The following is a 19,252-nucleotide window of genomic DNA, read 5'->3' on the forward strand; positions in this document are numbered from 1 at the left end:
CCTGAAGTCATGACCTGAGCAGAAGGCAAACACTTAACCAACTGAGCCACCCAGGCACCCCTGAAGTTATTATTTTGATGTATATATACAGTGTGCTCTGGGAACCCCAGAGTTAGGAGATCCCTTTAGTCCCAAAGGCCATTGATGTTAAGGCCTGCACAGGTCACACACAGTAAATAGAACCATGGGTTGAAACTAGGTCTGAGTTCAAATCTGTTGTGACATACACAACATAAATTCATTCATAAGCATATCTCCAAAGACCATCAAGAGGTTAAACTAGAGGGTAGAGAATTTCAAGTGTTAATTCCCAAAGAACAAAAATACACTGCCAACATTGAATGGTGATAGGTTTAATGATATTGCTGAGATTAAAAAAAGAAAAAAAAAAAAAAAAGCAAAACCCAAATCCTGACATCTCAGCCTCATTTCTCAAGACTCATACAGCCAACCAGAGGACTTCCAGGCAGGCATGGTCAAAGAAAATTCTATGTGGAAACATAGAACTACAAGCTGAAATTGAGGTGTGGTTTATCACTGGGAGGCCTTAAGAGGTGCAATGAGAAGGCAAGAATCAACAACTGACAAAATCATTGGCAGGATCTGTCAAAATCACTACTAGGGTGATGCCACAGGCCTACTCGTTGGCAGTGGAGCATGAAAGAATCAGGCAGACTGATATGTGGTCTTCCAGAGGGACCAGAAGCAGGTGGTGGGTTGATAGAACCAGCTGATGTGTAGCCCAACAAACAGAGGAAACTGATAAATCTTTAATCTTGGGGGAGGGAGAGTTGGTCTGAGTATCAAGAATCAGAGCTAATGTACCTTGTTGCTGTAATAGCAACTTAAAGGCTTTTTTTCTAGGATGGTTCAGATACTAAAATTTCAATAAATGTTAGTCATCTGCTACATGCTTTACATGTATTAACTTATTTGATCCTCAAACAACTTCTTAATAACGGTATTATTTTCCTCACGTTGACAGATTAAGAAACTGAGGCTCAAAGAGGTTAAGAATCATACCCAAGGTTACAGCCAAAATTGAAACACAGGCAGTCTGGCTCTAAAGCCATGAAACTGTCATGGATTTAGACTTACTCTCTAGGTTTTCATAGTTGAAGTAATGAGCAGCTTATGACAGAGGCTGAAAGAATTTAACTCAGATTAAGCGAGACTCACATCAGGGCCTTCTATGCAATTTTCAAAGGTGATTTGCATGTTATAGAAGCAATCGCAAATTTTTTTTTCAAGCACTCAAAAGCACACAGGAAAACTTACTAGCTGCTTAACAGAATGATCATCTCTTTAAATACCCTTCAAGGAGAGAGGTTTTAAGAACTCTACCATTTATCTGTGTTGCACTGACCTTGTCAAACGGCTTTTAGAAATCGTACTTATTACTGATTGGCCTAATGGAACTGTCAGACAAGGAAAAGAAAAATACAAGTTTCTTCCTCATATTAATGAAAGAGGAAATATCTTAAAACACTATATATATTTGTGCTCTTCAGTATTATAGATCATCTGTGGAGGCATATGTTTATTAGCCGCCTTAAATTCTTGTTTTCTTAAATCTTTTATTGTTTGAGTACTTATAAGGCTCTCTGTTATACGTAGCCTGAGTTGTTCAGGACTTATTGATAATATTAAGATACAAACAAATGACAAAACCCATCTCCTAATTTCTGATTTTTTAAAAACTCATCAGTCATTAGTTCCAAATTTAGACTGACCTTTTTATACCCACCCCATTGTAATCAGAAGTGACTTGCTGAAGTTCTAGAGAAGCCATTTTTTCTGCCAGGTGCTTATTCTTTGCCTCTAGAGTCTGCAGGTTGTGGGTTAATTCATTTATGTCTACCTTTGAAACACAAAAGGAGAAAAGAAATCTATTTACTCTAGATCCAAAAATATCCTATTTTAAAAATGATTTTTAACTATAATTTGGAAGTTATTGTATGAACATGTCCTCCTGTCTCTAAACGGAGGGATTTGTAGACTGACAGCTCTGAGATTTTTTTTTAAACTTTCTTTCTTTTAAAATGTATCAGCTTTTCTAGTTGTCTTCAGCAGGAGGGTTATGACAAATTACAGAGTTCACATTTACTAGAAGACCTTCTGATACTTGGTATTACTTAAATATTAATGTAATATAGATGCAGAAAGTCTCCACCAAATACTAGTAAAATGAATTCAGCAATATGTAAAAAGGATAACAAGCCAGGACACTGTTTATCCCAGAAGTACAAAGCTTACTGAACATTCTAAATTAATTAGTATAATTCACTATATCAATAGATTACAGAAGAAAAAAAATGTATGGCCATCTCAATAGATATAGAAAAAGCATTTCAGAAAATTCATCATTAATTTGGGATAAAAACTCAGCAATCTGGAAATGAAAGGGAACCTATAGTTAAACCTCTACCTCTAAATCATGTAAACCTCTACCTGATAAAGTAGTTCTATAAAAAACCTACAACTAATATCAATCTTAATAGTAAAAGACTAAAATGTTTCCCCCTAACAGTGGGAAAAAAAGGATATCAGCTTTCACTATTCCTATTCATTATCATATAGGAGGCCATACCCGATGCAATAAGGCAAGAAAACGTACAAAAGACCTCGAGACTGGAAATGGAGAAGTAAAAATATCTCTACTTACAGTAGATATGATTATTTACATAGGAAATCCCCCCCAAATATACAAAAAGATACCAGAATAAGTGACTTCAGTAAGGCTGAAGGATATAAGGATGCGACTCAATTGTATTTCTATATACTAGCAACAACTGGAAATTGTTATTTCTTAAAAGTATACCATTTGTAATAGTACCAAAACCGATGAAGTTCTTTAGTACAAATCTAAAAAAAAGTGTCCAATATTTAATATGTTCAAAATTACAAAATACTGATAAGAGAAATAGAAACCTAAATAAAACGGAGAGATATAACATGTTCATATATAAGATCAATTGCTAAACTGTCAATTCTCTCTAATCTCAATTAAACTTGTGTGGGTCTGGATCAGGGTCCATTCTTTGGTGGGGCTTGGACTGTAGTACTAGAAAAATACGCCCTAGAAGAAATACTAAATGGAGTTCTTCAGGCTGAAATAAAAGGGTATTAGACAATAACTGGAATTCACATACAGAAATAAAGGGTACAGCTACTACAGTAAAGGTAGCAACATATGTACATATACAAGGTGCTTATATATGTATTTTTGTAACTCTGCTACCCATAACTCAAAAATATATAGGAAAAGAAAGAATAAGGGAATTAAAATAGTGCACTAGAAATATCTACTTAACACAGAAGGTGGCAGTAATGGGAGACAGAGAGGAACAAAAAGCATTTAAGACATAAAAAATAAAGAGTAGGGATCCCTGGGTGGCGCAGCGGTTTGGCGCCTGCCTTTGGCCCAGGGCGCGATCCTGGAGACCCGGGATCGAATCCCACGTCGGGCTCCCAGTGCATGGAGCCTGCTTCTCCCTCTGCCTGTGTCTCTGCCTCTCTCTCTCTCTCTGTGTGACTATCATAAATAAATAAAAATTAAAAAAAAATAAAAAATAAAGAGTAAAGTGGCAGATGTAAATCTTACCTTATCAGTAATTATGATAAATATAAATGGATTAAATGGTCCACCAAAAACGCAGAGATAGGCAGAATGAATTTTTTAAAAGGTCCAACTGTATGCTTACAAAGAGACACATTTTCGATTCAAAGACATAAATAGGTTGAAAGTACAAGAATGGAAAAAGATACATCATGTAAACAATAACCTAAAAAGAGCTAGAGTGTCTATACTAATATTAGACAAAATAAAGACAAAAATGCATGAGATAAAGAAGACCATTTATCACAATGGTTTACAAGAAATACGTTTGGTCATTCAGATGACCAAAATATATGCCTGAGATATATGTGGCCTTCATCCACATTTCTTGAAAACATTTCAGAGCCTTAAAGGTGAAATGGGTGTCTTGTTATTAATGAAGGTGACTTCTGGACCCCATCCAAGGGTACAGGCTGATTGCCAGGAGGACCAACCATGTGATTAGCGGGTTAGAACTTTTAGTCCTAGCTCCTAACCTCCAGGGAGAGAAGAGGAGCTGAAGACTGAATCAGCCAATGGTCAATGATTTAGTCATCAAGACTATGCAATGAAGCCTCCATAAGACCCCCAAAGGACTGGGTTCCAAGAGCTTCTCGGTTGGTGAACACATGGAAATTAGGGAGAGTGGTGTGCTTGGAGAGGTCATGGAAGCTCATTGACTTTTCCCCGTACCTCACCCTATATATCTCTTCATCTGGCTGTTGATTTGTATCATTTGTTATATCCTCTAATAAACTGGTAAATGTATTTCCTAAGTACTGTGAGCCGCTCTTGTAAATTAAAAGAATCTAAAGAGGAGGTCAGAAACACAACTGCCTGGTGTAACAGCCTGGAGTCTACAACTGGTGTGTAAGCTAGGTGTTCAGGGATGGGGGCAGTCTTGTAGGACTAAACCCTTACCCTGTGGAATCTAATGCTATCTCTGGGTAGTAGTGTAAGAATTGAGTAGAATTCTCGGACACCTTGCTGGTATCCAAAAACTGCTTGATGTTGTGTGTATGGGAACTCCCTGCCATGGTGGAATTGGGTGCAAAAACCTAAAAGAGACATTATATATTGAAAAAAGGGTCAATCCGTTAAGAAGATATAACATTTATAAATATATATACCTCTAACAATAATAGAGTCTCAGTATAAATGAAGCAAAAACTAACAGAACTGAAAGGAGAGATAAATGATTCAACATAGTTGAAATGTCAATAACCCACTTCCAATAATGTATAGAACAATTAAACAGAAAATCAATGAGGAGACATGACTTGAACAACACTGTAAAGCAACTGGACATCTCCAGAACACTCCTCCCAGCAACAGCAGAATACCATTTTTCTCAAGAGCACATGCAACATTCTCCTGCATGTACCATATGTTAGGCTATAGAACAACTCTCAGTTTATTTAAAGGACTGGAATTATACAAAGTATGTTCTCCAATCACAATGAGATAAAATTGAAAATTAATTAAAGGAGGACATTTGGGGAAGTCACATACATGGGAAAATTAAACAACCTTCTAAATAACCAATGAGTCAAAAAGAAAATCGCAAGGAAGTTAAATACTTTGAGTTGAATGAAAATGGAAATATGCTAAAATGTATGGTATGCAGCTAAAGCAGGGCTTAAAGGGAAATTTACAGCTGTTAAAAAAAGAAGAAATAAACCAACAACCTAAGCTGCTATCTTAAGAAACTAGAAAAAGAGCAAATTAAATCCAAGCAAGCAGAAGGAAGAAAATAATGAGGATTAGGGCAGAAACAAAAGAGAGGGGAGAAAAACAATAGAGATGATCACTAAAACCAAAAGTTGGTTATTTAACAACATGAACAAAATCAACAAACCTTTAGCTGTATTAACAAAAACAAACAAAAGCAAAAACAAAAAAGAGAGAAAAAGATAGGAAAAAGAGAAAGAAAAATTACTAAAATTAGGAATGAAAGGGAGCCCTGGGTGGCGCAGTGGTTTGGCGCCTGCCTTTGGCCCAGGGCGCGATCCTGGAGACCCGGGATCGAATCCCACATCGGGCTCCTGGTGCATGGAGCCTGCTTCTCCCTCTGCCTATGTCTCTGCCTCTCTCTCTCACTGTGTGCCTATCATAAATAAATAAAATAAATTTAAAAAAAAAAAGGAATGAAAGAAGGAACAATACACTGAACTTAAACGAAGAAAGAGGCTACTCTGAACGATCATATGCCAATAAATTAGAAAGCCTAGAAAATGGGCAAATTCTTAGAAATACCCAAACTACTGAAAGTGACTATAAAAAAGAAATAGAAAATGTGAATAGATCTTTAATAAATAAATAAATTAAATCAATAATAAAAATTAAAAACAAATAAAAGTTCCCCAGAAAGGAAAACCTAGAACTGTGATGAATTCTACACTCAAAGACGGATTATCACCAATCCCTCAAAAACTCTTCCCAAAAATAGAAGAGGGGGAAATACTTATCATTTTAAGAGGCCAATACTACTTGATACCAAAACCAAAGACATCATGAGAAAACTGTAAAACTATTTATTTATAACAATTCAAAAATCCTCAACAAGATATTAGCATGCCAAATGAAACAACATATAAAAAAGATTATACTCATGAGTGAGTAAAATTTATCCCAAAAATGAAAGTTTGCTTCAACATTTGAAATCAACCAATGTAATATGCCATAACAATAAAGGACAAAATCTTTAAGATTATCTCGATAAACAGAAAATGCAATTAACAAAATTCAACATACTTTCATGATACAAAATCTCCAAATTAGGAGGAGAAGGAATCTCCTCATCCTGTCAAAGAGCATTTAGATAAAACCCATAGCTAATATACTTAATAGTGACAGACTGAAAGCTCTCCCCCTAAGATCAGGAACAAGACAAGGATGTCTGTCTGCTCTCAAAATTTGTATTCTGCATTGTACTGGAGATTCTAGCTAAGGCAATTACACAAGAAAGAGGAAAAAAAAAAGGCAGCAAAATGTGAAAGGATGAAATAAAACTATTCCTATTTGCAGATGACACATTCTTATATAGAAAAATAATGATTGCAATATTCCCCTAATTGATCTACAGAGTCAATACAAACTATCAAAATTACAGCTGCCTTTTTTTCCAGGAATGGAAAAGCTGACCCTAAAATTCATATAGAAACATAAGTATCCAGAATTGTCAGAACAATTTTGAAAAAAAAGGAGAGACAAAGTTAGAGGATTCATGCATCTTGATCTTTCTTTCTTTCTTTCCTTCTATATATCTCTTCATCTTTCTTTCTTTCCTTTTTTTTTTTTTTTGCATCGTGATTTCAAAACTTACTTCAAAGCCACAGTAATCAAGACTCTGTGGTACTGGCATAGGAAAGACATATAGGCCAGTGGAATAGACTTGAGAGTCTAGAAATAAACCCATACATCTATGGTTAATTGGGTTTTGACAGGGGAGTCCAGACTATTTAATAGAAAGAACAGCCTTTCATCAAATGGTGCTGGGACAACTGGATATTCACAGACAAAATAATGAAGTTGAACCTCTTAACTCAACTGATATATAAAAGTAACTCAAAATGGTTCAAAGACTAAATATAGTATGTGAAACTATAAAATTCTTAGAATAAAAAAGTGTGAATTTTTGTGACCCTGGATTAGGCAACAGGTTTTCAGATGTGACATCTAAAGCACAGGCAACCAAAAAAAGAAAAAAGAAAAAAGTTAACTGAACATTATAAAAATCTAAAAATTTAAAAACAGAACCCATAAAATGGGAGAAAAAAATCTGCAAATCACATATCTGATAAGGGTCTACTATCCAGAATATATAAAGAACTCTTACAACTCAACAATTAAAGACAACCCAATTTATAATGGGCTACTAATCTGAATAAACATTTTTCCAAAGAAGGTATACAAATGGCCAATAAGCACATAAAAAGATGCTCAACATCATTAGTCATCAGGGAAATGCAAATCAAAACCACAACAAGGGTCCACTTTTCGCATCTATTAGGATGGTTATTATTAAATACCAAAAAAATAACGGAGTTAGGATGTGGAGAAACTGGAATCTAGGTACATTGCTGGTGGAAAGGTAAAATGGTTCAGCACGGTGGACAAGAGTCTGGTGGTTCCTCAGAAAGTTAAACAAAATTACCATATGACCCAGCAATTCCACTGCTAGGTATATATCTCAAACAAATACACATACAACACACACGTTTATAGTAGCACTAATCATAACAGCTGAAAGGTGCAAACAATGCAAATGTCTATCAATAGAGGAACAAAGCAAATTGTGTATGTACACCACATACAAAGACACACGTACAGTGACTATTACTGAGCCATAAAAGGGAGTAAAAGGGAATGAAGTACTGACATGTACAACATGGATGAACCTCAAAAATGTTATGCTAAGAAGCCAGACATAAAAGATCACATATTGTATGATTATATTTATATGAAATATCCAGAATAGGTTAATCTACACAAATGGGATGCAGGTTAATGGCTGTCAGGGTTTAGGGTAAGAAGGGAAAAGGGAGTGATTGCTTAATGGGTACAGGATTTCCTTTCGGGGTGATGAGAATGTTTTTGGAACTAGACAGAGGTGGTGGTTATACAACACTATAAATATAAAAATGCCACTGACTTGTTTACTTTAAAGTGTTTGATTTTCTATCATGTGAATTTCACCTGAGTTGAAAAGACACAATGATATGCTTCATACCCACGTGGATGGGTATATTAATTTCTTAAAAAGCAGACAGTAAGGGGGGCACTTGATGGGATGAGCACTGGGTGTTATTCTATATGTTGGCAAATTGAACACCAATAAAAAAAAAAAAAAAAGGACAGTAACATGTAGGTGAAGATGTGGAGATATTTGAGTCTTCATGCATGCTGGTGGGATTGTTAAGTGACAAAGCCACTTCGTAAAAGAACACTTTGGTAGTTTCTCAAAATGATAGCTATCCTATGACCCAGTTTTGCTCCTACAGAATTGAAAACATACACTCACACACAAAAAAAACTGTACAGAGATATTCACAGCATTATTCCTCACAGCCAGAATAGTGGGGTTCTTAGACGACTACATGAAGTGTGGTACATCACACAATAAAATATTACTCAGCCATAAAAAAGAATGAAATACTGACATATACTACAGTATGGATAAACCTAGAAGACATTATACCTACTAAAGAGGCCAGACCCCAAAGGCCACATACTGCTTTATTCTATCTTTTTGAAATGTGGGAATAGACACGTCTGTAGAAACAGAAAGTAGAATAGTGGTGCCAGGGGTTGGGAGAAGAGCAGAATGGGGAGTGACTGCTAATGAGTACCGGGTTTCTTTTTGATCATAAAATGGTTCTAGGGATCCCTGGGTGGCGCAGCGGTTTGGCGCCTGCCTTTGGCCCAGGGCGCGATCCTGGAGACCCGGGATCGAATCCCACGTCGGGCTCCCGGTGCATGGAGCCTGCTTCTCCCTCTGCCTGTGTCTCTGCCTCTCTCTCTCTCTGTGACTATCATAAATAAATAAAAATTAAAAAAAAATTTAAAAAAAAAATAAAAATAAAAAATAAAATGGTTCTAGAATTAGATAGTGATGATGTTAGCACAGACTCGGGAATAAACTAAAAACTGAATTGTATATTCTAAAAAGGTGAATTTACAGTATATGAATTATATGTCAGTAATAAAAGATACTAGATCATACAATCCACCTGAAAATAAAGTGAACTTTGCATGTTTTATGAAATTAAAATATAATTTGAATGATATACAAAAATTAACTAAAAATGGATCATAGACCAAATGTAAAACCTAAGACTATAGAACTTCTAGAGAATAAAAAGGAAAATCTGCCATCTTAGGTTAGGCAAAAATTTCTTAGATATGGCACAAAAGTTATGATCCATAAATTTAAAAATTGACAAGTTGGATTTCATCAAAATGTGAAACTTCTGCTCTTCGAAAGAATATTAAAAAACAAGGCATAAAATGGAAGAAAAAATATGTAAAGCACATAGAAGATTTCTACATATACAGAGTATGAATTTTTTACATAAGAATCAATATGAACCTATTTTAAAATCTCTGAAAAATCAATACTAAGCAAACAAACAATTGAATTAAAATGATTAAAAGACTTGAAGAGATACATCAACTTGTGGATAACCCATAAGCAGATGAAAAGATGCTCAATATTATTAATCACTAGAGAAATGCAAATTATAGCCACAATGATACACCAGTATACACCAGTTAGAATGGCTAAAACTAAAAGGACCAATAATACCAAGTGCTGGTGAGGATGGAGAGAAAGTGGAACTCTTTTATACTATTGATGGAAGGCAAGATAGTAGATTCTTTGAAAAACAGCTCAATAGTTTAATATCATGTCAAATAATGTATTTCTCGTAGGATCTAGAATTCCAACTCCTGATAATTAGCCAATAAAAATAAAAATATATGTTCATATGTGGATATTTATACAGGCTTTATTCATAATTGCCAAAATTTACCAAGTTAAATGTCCTTCAAGTGGCAAATGGGCAAAAAAAACTGTGATATATTCATATAATGGAATATAAGCAATAGACACAACAATGATACACACAGCAAGAACCTGGATGTACTTCAAATGCCTTAGGTTAAATAAAAGAAGCCAGACTTAAAATGTTGCATGTTGTATGATTCCATTTGTAGGATAATCTGGGAAAGACATAACTATAGGAACAGAAAAACAGGTCAGTGGTTGTCAAGAGATGGAGGCAGAGGAAGAGGTCCACTATAAAGAGGCACGAGGGACCTTTCTGAGGTGATAGAAGTGTTCTGTATTTTGATTGTGGTGGTGGTTACATAATGTGTTCGTCAAAACTCACAGAACTGTACAGTAAAAAAAAGGATGAATTTCACTATGTATAACTTAATATGTCTGACTTTCGAAAAACATAGCTTTATAATGAATACACATTTGAAAAATATCAAATTAGACCAAAAAAAATGGGACACTGTATAAGCATTATCATTTGACCTAATGGAATCTCCCTAATGAGCAAGTATCTTTCAGTCCCAAATATTTACACTTAGCCTACATTCAAATAAAATCAGACAAGCAAAATAATGCAATGTTTCAATCACAGAAATACAGCATTTGCCTTAGCCATGTAATACTCTCTACATTTTAAGTAAAAAGCATTTGTATTTTGTTTTTGTTTTTGTTTTTAGTAAAAAGCATTTGTGAATTTAAAAGTATCCATCAATTTTCCATATTTTAAAAAGCTATTTTAAAAAGCATATGTGAGGACAAACTGACATCAGCAAGTCCTTACCATGGGAAGTGAACTTTTTAAAAAGATTTTTAGGTTGGATTATTTTCAAATCACTACAGTTTAGTCCCTAAACCACAAATTACCTGCCTGAGTGGTGAACTATAGTAGAGCCTGGGCTCAGAATTTATCTTTCTTCTCTCCCCAGTTCTTAAATTACAAGCTCACATATATACGGTAAAGATAATGTGAATACTAATTAATTGGGCCAGAAGCCAAGAAACAATCAAGGATTGATAGTTATATCAACATGTATTGCAGAATTTACTGTCTGGGTAGGCTGATTCTCCTTGACACTCCAGATGGTTCTGGATGACAGTGATACATAATCTTTACACTCTTCAAATTTTGAAACACAAATAAAAATGTTTTAAAGACTGGTTTTGGTTTTATCTTAATTAGAATTATATTTGTGTCTCTGGCCATTCTATGTTTTTAGAACCCAGGAAAGAGTATCTTGCAGATGAAGTGACAGGTGCTAATAGGCACTTAGGAAGCCTAAGTTAGCTTTTTAAAAAAACAAAATAAAATTGCACCATCAGCAATTATGTCTTTGCCTCCCACAGGGTCATTAGCTCACTCTCAAGGGACTTCCTGGCTAAAATACTCAGTGAACACTAGGGCCAGAGGCGTCATGATTCACTGGCAAACACCAGATGCTCAACAAGCGAAAGCTCCCCGGAAGCAGCCTCACGCTACAGCGACTATGGTGCTCTGACTTGCATCCACCTCAGTGGCTTCTTTATTCTCCCACAGGTTAGTTTTCAACAAAACAACCCATCTCCTCAGTAAGATAAGGAGGCAGAGATGCAGAAGAAAATATAGTGAAATATCAACAAATAAAATGTGGAATACCTTGTTTTTAGCTAATTCCTTTTCCAAATTGCATTTTTCTTGCACTATTTCTTTCTCGGTTTTATTAACCTGTCCAAGGAAGGGGGAAAAAAAGAAATCGGTCAATCTTAAAGCAGCTAGCAGGCTCTACTACAGCAGACACACCCTGCATGTTAATACCTACACTGCAGAGATAGCACATCCTCTCAGAAAAGGGGCCACTCAGGGAGTCTCTGAGGCAGAGCAGACTTCACAAATAGCCCTGAAATTAGAAAGACACGTCTGCATGTCAGACTCTGCTGGTTCCTTCCTAAATAGGAAGGCAGAGCTCTTCCCCCTTAACCTCCACTGTCCCACTCTTTCAGGGGAAAGCAATTTTTAAAAATCTGACCCCTTCACTATCATGAGGATGTGTGAGCTATTAGTTAACACTCACTAATGCTGTAGAAGGGGACTCGGATCGGCACAATCTACTTCACATGCTACAAGACATGGTCACCTAAATATTTCTGTAATGGGCAACTCAGACAAACTGCATCTGGGCTGTATATCTCGTCTTCTGCACTTAAAATAGTTTTAAAACAAGATCATCACCACAACCAGGAGGTAACATAAATCTGCTTCTACCTACCTCTTCCTGAAGTCTTTCTTTCTCCCCTAGCAGAGACTTCTTCTCTTGCATTGATGCTTCCAATTCACCTCGCAATCTTGCAATAGTTGATTCTAGTAGCTCTTTCTGCAAGACTGTCCTCTTCTCGGTATCCTGTGCTTTCTGGATACACTGATTATGCTCAAGGATTAAATGGTCCCTGTAAGAAGAGAACAAGGAGACATGAGTGCTAAATTGGACCTCTTTAATAGACCTTTTTTTTTTAAGATTTTATTTATTTATTCATGAGAGACACAGAGAGAGAGGCAGAGACACAGGCAGAGGGAGAAGCAGGCTCCATGAAGGGAGCCCGATGTGGGACTTGATCCCAGGATCATGGGATCACGCCCTGGACCAAAGGCAGGTGCGCAACCGCTGAGCCACCCAGGCGTCCGTAGACTCATGTTCTTGGAGAACATACTGGCTGAGAGCAGTTACAAAAACATTCTAACAAAACTAGTTCCTTGAGGGCAAAGTTTTTATTTTAGCTTTGTGTTTGGTTCAAGAAATGCAGAATTAAACGTTTCATTAAACGTTTCATTAAAGAGAAGAAATACAGGGATCCCTGGGTGGCTCAGCGGTTTAGTGCCTGCCTTTGGCTCAGGGCGTGATCCTAGAATCCCGGGATCGAGTCCCACGTCGGGCTCCCAGAATGGAGCCTGCTGCTCCCTCTGCCTGTGTCTCTGCCTCTCTCTCTCTCTCTCTCTCTCTCTCTCTCTCAATGTCTATCATGAATAAATAAATAAAATCTTAAAAAAAAAAAAGAGAGACAGAAGAAATACAAATTTAAGAACAAAACATACATAAAAAGTTGCCTATAATTTACTTACAGATGTGCCTGGAGTTGAGTTTTCTCATTCTGGACAGTCTGTAGCTCAGAGGTGATACTGGCATGGGCTGCACCCAGAAGTATGTTTTGTTCTTGAAATGTCTGTGTCATCATTTTCTGCTCTACCTGAGTTTTGGAAGTAATATTTAAAAGCTGAGATGCCAAAAAGTCATTTAATAGGGCACCATTCAAAATAACTGATCAAAGATACTGAATTAGCTTATGAAAGATAAATTTTTATATAAATAAAACCTATTTTTAAATATTTTAATGCTTAGCTTTCTCTGTCCCCACTTTGACTCGATCACATAACTATCATTTTATAACTCTACCAGCCAATAATGAAGATGCATTTATTTACCAAGCCTGCTGCAAAATTTATAAAACTCAAAATGAAGACATTTTTAGATACAAAATTCTACTAGGAATATTTTGGTACTTTAAAATTTCAATATGATACGTACTTTCTCTTTTTAAAAGTAAAACAACATCAATGCATATAAAGTAAAAAGATCTCTTCACCCATACTTCTTTCCCCTCATTTAAATAATCCCTCTCTCCAGGGACAATCATGTTAATAATTTGGTGTGAATTCTTTTTTTTTTTTTAAGATTTATTTATTTATTTATGGTAGACATAGAGAGAGAGAGAGAGAGAGAGAGGCAGAGACACAGGCAGAGGGAGAAGCAGGCTCCATGCCGGAGCCCGACATGGGACCCGATCCCAGGACTCCAGGATCGCGCCGTGGGCCAAAGGCAGGCGCTAAACCACTGAGCCACCCAGGGATCCCCTGGTGTGAACTCTTTTGAAAATATTTGAAATTACACTCAGATACTGTTACAGAAGTACTATGTAGGAATATCTAGGAGATACTGTGGGTTCAGTTCCAGACCACCATAATAAAATGAAGAGTACAATAAATCTGGTCAAATAACTTATTGTTTCCAGTTGCATATACAAGTTATGCTTATATCATACAATAGGTCTATTAATTGTGTAATAACACTGTGTCTTAAAAACCAACGTAATTTAAAAATACTTTATTTCTAAAAAAATGCTACCATTTGAGCTCTCAGTGAATCATCATCTTTTTGCTGGTGGAGGGCCTTGCCTTGATGTGGATGGCTGCTGACTTACCAGGCTGGTGGCTGCTTAAGGTTAGGGTTATTGTGGCCGTTTCTTAAAATAAGACAATAATGATGTCTCCCACATCAACTGACCCTCCCTTCCATGACCTAGTTCTCTGTAACAAGTGATGCTGTTTGGACAGCATTTTACCCACAATAGAACTTCCTTCAAAATGGGAGTCAATCTTCTTGAACCCCACTGCTGCTTCATCAACTAAACTTATGTAATATTCTAAATTCTTTATTGTCATTTCAATAATCACAGTATCTTCACCAGGAATAGTTTCCACCTTAAGAAACCACCTTCTTGGGGATCCCTGGGTGGCACAGCGGTTTGGCGCCTGCCTTTGGCCCAGGGCGCGATCCTGGAGACCCGGGATCGAATCCCATGTCGGGCTCCCGGTGCATGGAGCCTGCTTCTCCCTCTGCCTGTGTCTCTGCCTCTCTCTCTCTCTCTGTGTGACTATCATAAATAAATAAAAATTAAAAAAAAAAAAAAAAGAAACCACCTTCTTTGCTTTTCCATAAAAAGCAACTTTTCATTTATTCAGGTTTTATCATGAGATTGATCAATTCAGGCACATCTTCAGGCTCTTCCAATTCTAGTTCTCTTGCTATTTCCACTGTATCTGCAGGTACTTCTTCCACTGAAGTCTTGAAACCCTCAAGGTCATCCATGAGGGTTGAAATCCATTTCTTCCATGTTCCTGTGAATGTTCATATTTTGGCCTCTTACCATGAATCACAAATGTTCTTTTAAAGGCATCTAGAATGGTGAATCCTTTCCAAAGGTTGAAAATTTCCTTTGCCCAGATCCATCAGAGTAGTCACTATCTACAGCAGCTGTAGCTTTATGAAATAGATTTCTTAATAATAAGACTTGAAAATTGAAATTACCCCTTGGTTCATGGATTGAAGAGCAGATGTTGTGTTAACAGACATGAAAAACATTAGTCTTTTCCATCTCTATCAGAACTCTTAGGTGACCAAGGGCATAGTCAATGAGTAGGAATATTTTGAAAGGAATCTTTTTTTCTGAGCAGGTCTCAACAGGGGGCTTAAAATATTCAATCATGTTGTAACCAGATGTGCTGTCACCTAAGCTTTGTTGTTCCATTTATAGAGCACAGGCAGAGTAGATTCAGCATAATTCTTATGGGTCCTAGGATTTTCGGAATGGTCAAGGAACACTGGCTTCGACTTAAAGGCAGCAGCTGCATTAGTCCCAAAGGGTCAGCTTGGCTCTTTCTCTTCAATGAGTTGGCCAAGTAGCAGACAAAGGGATGTAGATTTTTGTGAAGACCCTGACCCTCATTCTGACCCTGTAGATTGAACCCAGTGACACCATTTAGCATGTCAAAGCCAAGGGATACTTGAGTAGCTCAGTTGGTTAAGTGTCTGATTCTTGATTTTGACTCAGATTATGATCTCAGGGTCATGAGATTGGGCACTGTGTCAGGGCTCCATGCTGAATGTAGAGCCTCCTTAAGATTCTTTCTCCCTCTGACCCTCCCCTGCACTCTCTAAAAAATAAAATAAAATAAAAATGCCAAAGTCCAAATCCAAGACAAGGAGGGCATCCCCCTGACCAGAAGTATCTGATTTTTGCAGGCAAACAGCTAGAGGATGGCTGCACTCGGAGACTACAATATCCAGAAAGAGTTCACCCTATACTTGGTGCTTTGTCTGTGGAGCTGCATCATTGTATCATCAAGGCTTCCCTCCTCTAGCTCACCCACAAATATGACTGTGACAAGATTATGTGCTGTAAGTATTAGGCTTGCCTGCAGCCCTGTACTATCAACTGCTGCAAGAAGTGCAGCCATACCAACAACCTATACCCCAAGAGAAGATCAACTAAGGTCCCTCCACTAGCTTTTCCTTTACCCATAGGGCAGCCTCCTGCCCAAGCCCCATGGCCCTGCAGCTTCAATAAAGTTTCCATTACATTGAGTGGGAGGAAAAAAAAGTCTGTTTTGAAGCCAGGCATTGACTTCTCCTCTTTAGCTATGAAACTCCTAAATGGCATCTTCCAAAGGCATCTGTTTTATCTACATTGAAAATCTGTTGTTTACTGTAGCAACTTTCATTAATTATCTTCTAGATCTTCTGGAAAACTTGCTGCAGATTCTATATTAGCACTTGCTTCACCTTGGACTTTTATGTTAGAGACAGCTTCTGTCTCTAAACCTCATGAACCAACCTCTGCTAGCTTTCAATTTATCTTCTGCAACTTCCTTATTTCTCTCAGCCTTCACAGAATTGAAGACAGTTAGGGTCTTACTCTGGATTAGGCTTTGGTTTAAGGGAATGTTACAGATTGATCTATCCGGACCACTAAAACTTTCTCCATATCTGCAAAAAAAGCTGTTTTACTTCCTTATCATTCACATGTTCACTGGAATAGTATTTTAAATTTCCGTCAAGAGCGTTTCCTTTGCATTAATAACTTGGCTAAATGTTTGGTGCAAGAGGCCTACCTTTTGTAGGCCTTTTAAGCCTATTTTGGCTTTTGACATGCTTTCTTCACTAAGCTTAATTATTTCTAATTTTTTATTTATACTAAGAGGTGTAAAACACTTCGTTTCACGTGAACACTTAGAGACCATTGTAGGGGTTGTTAATTGGCCTTATTTCAATATTGTTGGGTCTCAGGAAATAGGACCCCTAAGAAGAGGGAGAGATACGGGGAAGAGCCAAAGCGGCCAGAACACCCACAACATTTATTAAGTTTGCCACCTTATATGGGCATAGTTTGTGGTAACCCAAAACAATTACAATAATACATCAAAGATCACTGATCACAGATCATCAGAACAAAAGACACATCCCTTCTACTTACAGTTTATAAAGCTTTTGCAAGTATAGTACATATTGACAATTACTTTTGTAAACATTTTAAAATACTTTTAAGAATACTTTATCACAAAACAAACCTTCACACCTTTAGAAAATAAAATCCCATTTGCGTAACATTTCAAAGTTTAAAAATGTTTGTGACAGTGTTACTTATATGTCACACTACTCACTCTACTAAATTGTCAGTCCATGAAAATTGGGATTTTATCTTGTTCACTACTATAATCTCATCTAGACCTAGCATTATACCTACAACAAAGTAAATACTAAGTGCTTGCTGAATTAATGAAAAATAATTATTAAAAAAAAAGAAAAATAATTATCTGTTATGTGCAGCAGTTAGCACTATGTATAAAACGATGTCTAGGAAGCTCACAATGTATAAGACGATGTTCTAGGAAGCTCACAATATTATCCAGGAAATGAGCCATGCATATAAACTACCACAGAATGCAGAACAGAGAGGCCCTATAACAATTAAAAACATTGACTTTGGAGTCAGACCTCTGTTTCTTTTTCTTTCTTTTTTTTTTTTTCCAGACCTCTATCTCAATCCAACTCAACCCCTTACTAGCTAGGGGACTTCAGGCAAGTTGATTTACTTCTCTAAACCTCATTTTCCTTACTTATAAAAATGAGGATAATAAATATTCCTTTACATAATGACTGCTAGAATTAAAGGAGGTAATAAGTGTAAAATCCTTAGTACAATGCTTGGTACGTCACCAAAAAAGTGAGAACTATTATTATGAGAGTCTGTTTAGTGTCTATAAATTGACATAGAAAATTCATCCCCTCTGGGTTTGAATGAGCAAGCTTCCTGATGAATGTGAGTCTTAAAGAATGAACAGAATTTCAAATAGCTGAAGATGAAGTAAAGACGATTCCCAGCAGAGGAAATGGCATTAGCAAAATGGGAAAGCACAGGTGTTTGAGGAAATGCTAAGTATAGGGGACAGGTAATTACTTTTCTTAAAGTAAGGGTATTTGAGAAGAAACTGTTAAGAAATCACTGAGTATATGCCTAAAGGACCCCTCTGATGAAAACTGAAAACCACTAATCAAAAAATAAAATGATTCAGGGATGCCTGGGTGGCTCAGCAGTTGAATGTCTGTCTTCAGCTCAGGGCATGATCCCGGGTCTGGGGATCGAGTCCCACATCGGGCTCCCTGCAAGGAGCCTGCTTCTCCCTCTGTCTGTCTCTCTGCCTCTCTCTCTCTCTCATGAATAAATAAATAAAATCTTTAAAAAAATAAAACGATTCAGTAAATTTCTTGAAATTGTTAAAATATTTTATCTACTTAGTCATGCACATTTATTTATCTTTTAGCCAAGGAATTTTCTTGGTGATTCCATCAGAAATTGACTAGTATTAAATGAATACCTGCAGAATGGCTTGATGGTCAGCAATAATTCTGGCATTTTCCATACTAAGAGTCTCAAGCATGCTGTTCAGCTCCGAACACTTTCTAGTCAGTTGGTCATTTGAAACCTAAGAGGATATATACAGCAAGTCATACATCTCTCTAGTAAATAATTATTTTTACTTATCATTATTTTCAATGATAGTATTTCACTCTGTATGTGAACCTAATTTATTTAACTTATCTTCAACTGATATTTCATTAGGTGATACTTTCAAATATTTGGAGTCAACACCCCACATAATTCTAAATCCAAAGAAGAAATTTGTTCATCTGGTGGAGCAATGGAGGCATTCAGCAGTTTACTGATCTTCTGTTCAGTTTTGAACACTGGTGAGACACAGCAAGATAGCTACAGAATGGACTTGACAACGTAGATGCCTTGCCAATATTATAGAATTTCATTCCCCAAACTGAATGACCATTCAGAGTTGTTTAGTTAATAATACAAATTGTCTAAGCTCTTTCACCCTCAATTATAGTATCTATAAAAGCAAAATATCGATAACTACCATTTCACAAGACTGATCCTCCAAAATAAAACAAAAATGCAGAGTTTGAACTCAATGACATTGAGATTAAGACCTGAGC

The 19,252-nt window shown here is 36.6% G+C and overlaps 1 protein-coding gene across 14 annotated transcripts in view; it reads right to left on the reverse strand.

Annotated features, from left to right (window-relative positions):
• CCDC150 (coiled-coil domain containing 150) overlaps positions 1-19,252 on the reverse strand; it is a 79,305-nt gene that overhangs the window by 33,662 nt on the left and 26,391 nt on the right. For 9 of the 14 annotated variants that reach the window (XM_072812690.1, XM_072812693.1, XM_072812689.1 and 6 more), the window contains 5 exons: positions 18,622-18,729; positions 13,252-13,376; positions 12,404-12,581; positions 11,794-11,862; positions 1,748-1,861 (listed from right to left, as the gene is read on the reverse strand). In XM_072812690.1, the coding sequence (XP_072668791.1) occupies positions 1,748-1,861; positions 11,794-11,862; positions 12,404-12,581; positions 13,252-13,376; positions 18,622-18,729 (594 nt within the window). The remainder of the gene's footprint in view (positions 1-1,747; positions 1,862-11,793; positions 11,863-12,403; positions 12,582-13,251; positions 13,377-18,621; positions 18,730-19,252) is intronic. The other 5 variants (XM_072812700.1, XM_072812697.1, XM_072812699.1 and 2 more) reach the window with 1 other exon arrangement.

Source organism: Canis lupus, chromosome 36, assembly GCF_048164855.1.
Source record: "Canis lupus baileyi chromosome 36, mCanLup2.hap1, whole genome shotgun sequence".
Lineage (NCBI taxonomy): Eukaryota > Metazoa > Chordata > Mammalia > Carnivora > Canidae > Canis > Canis lupus.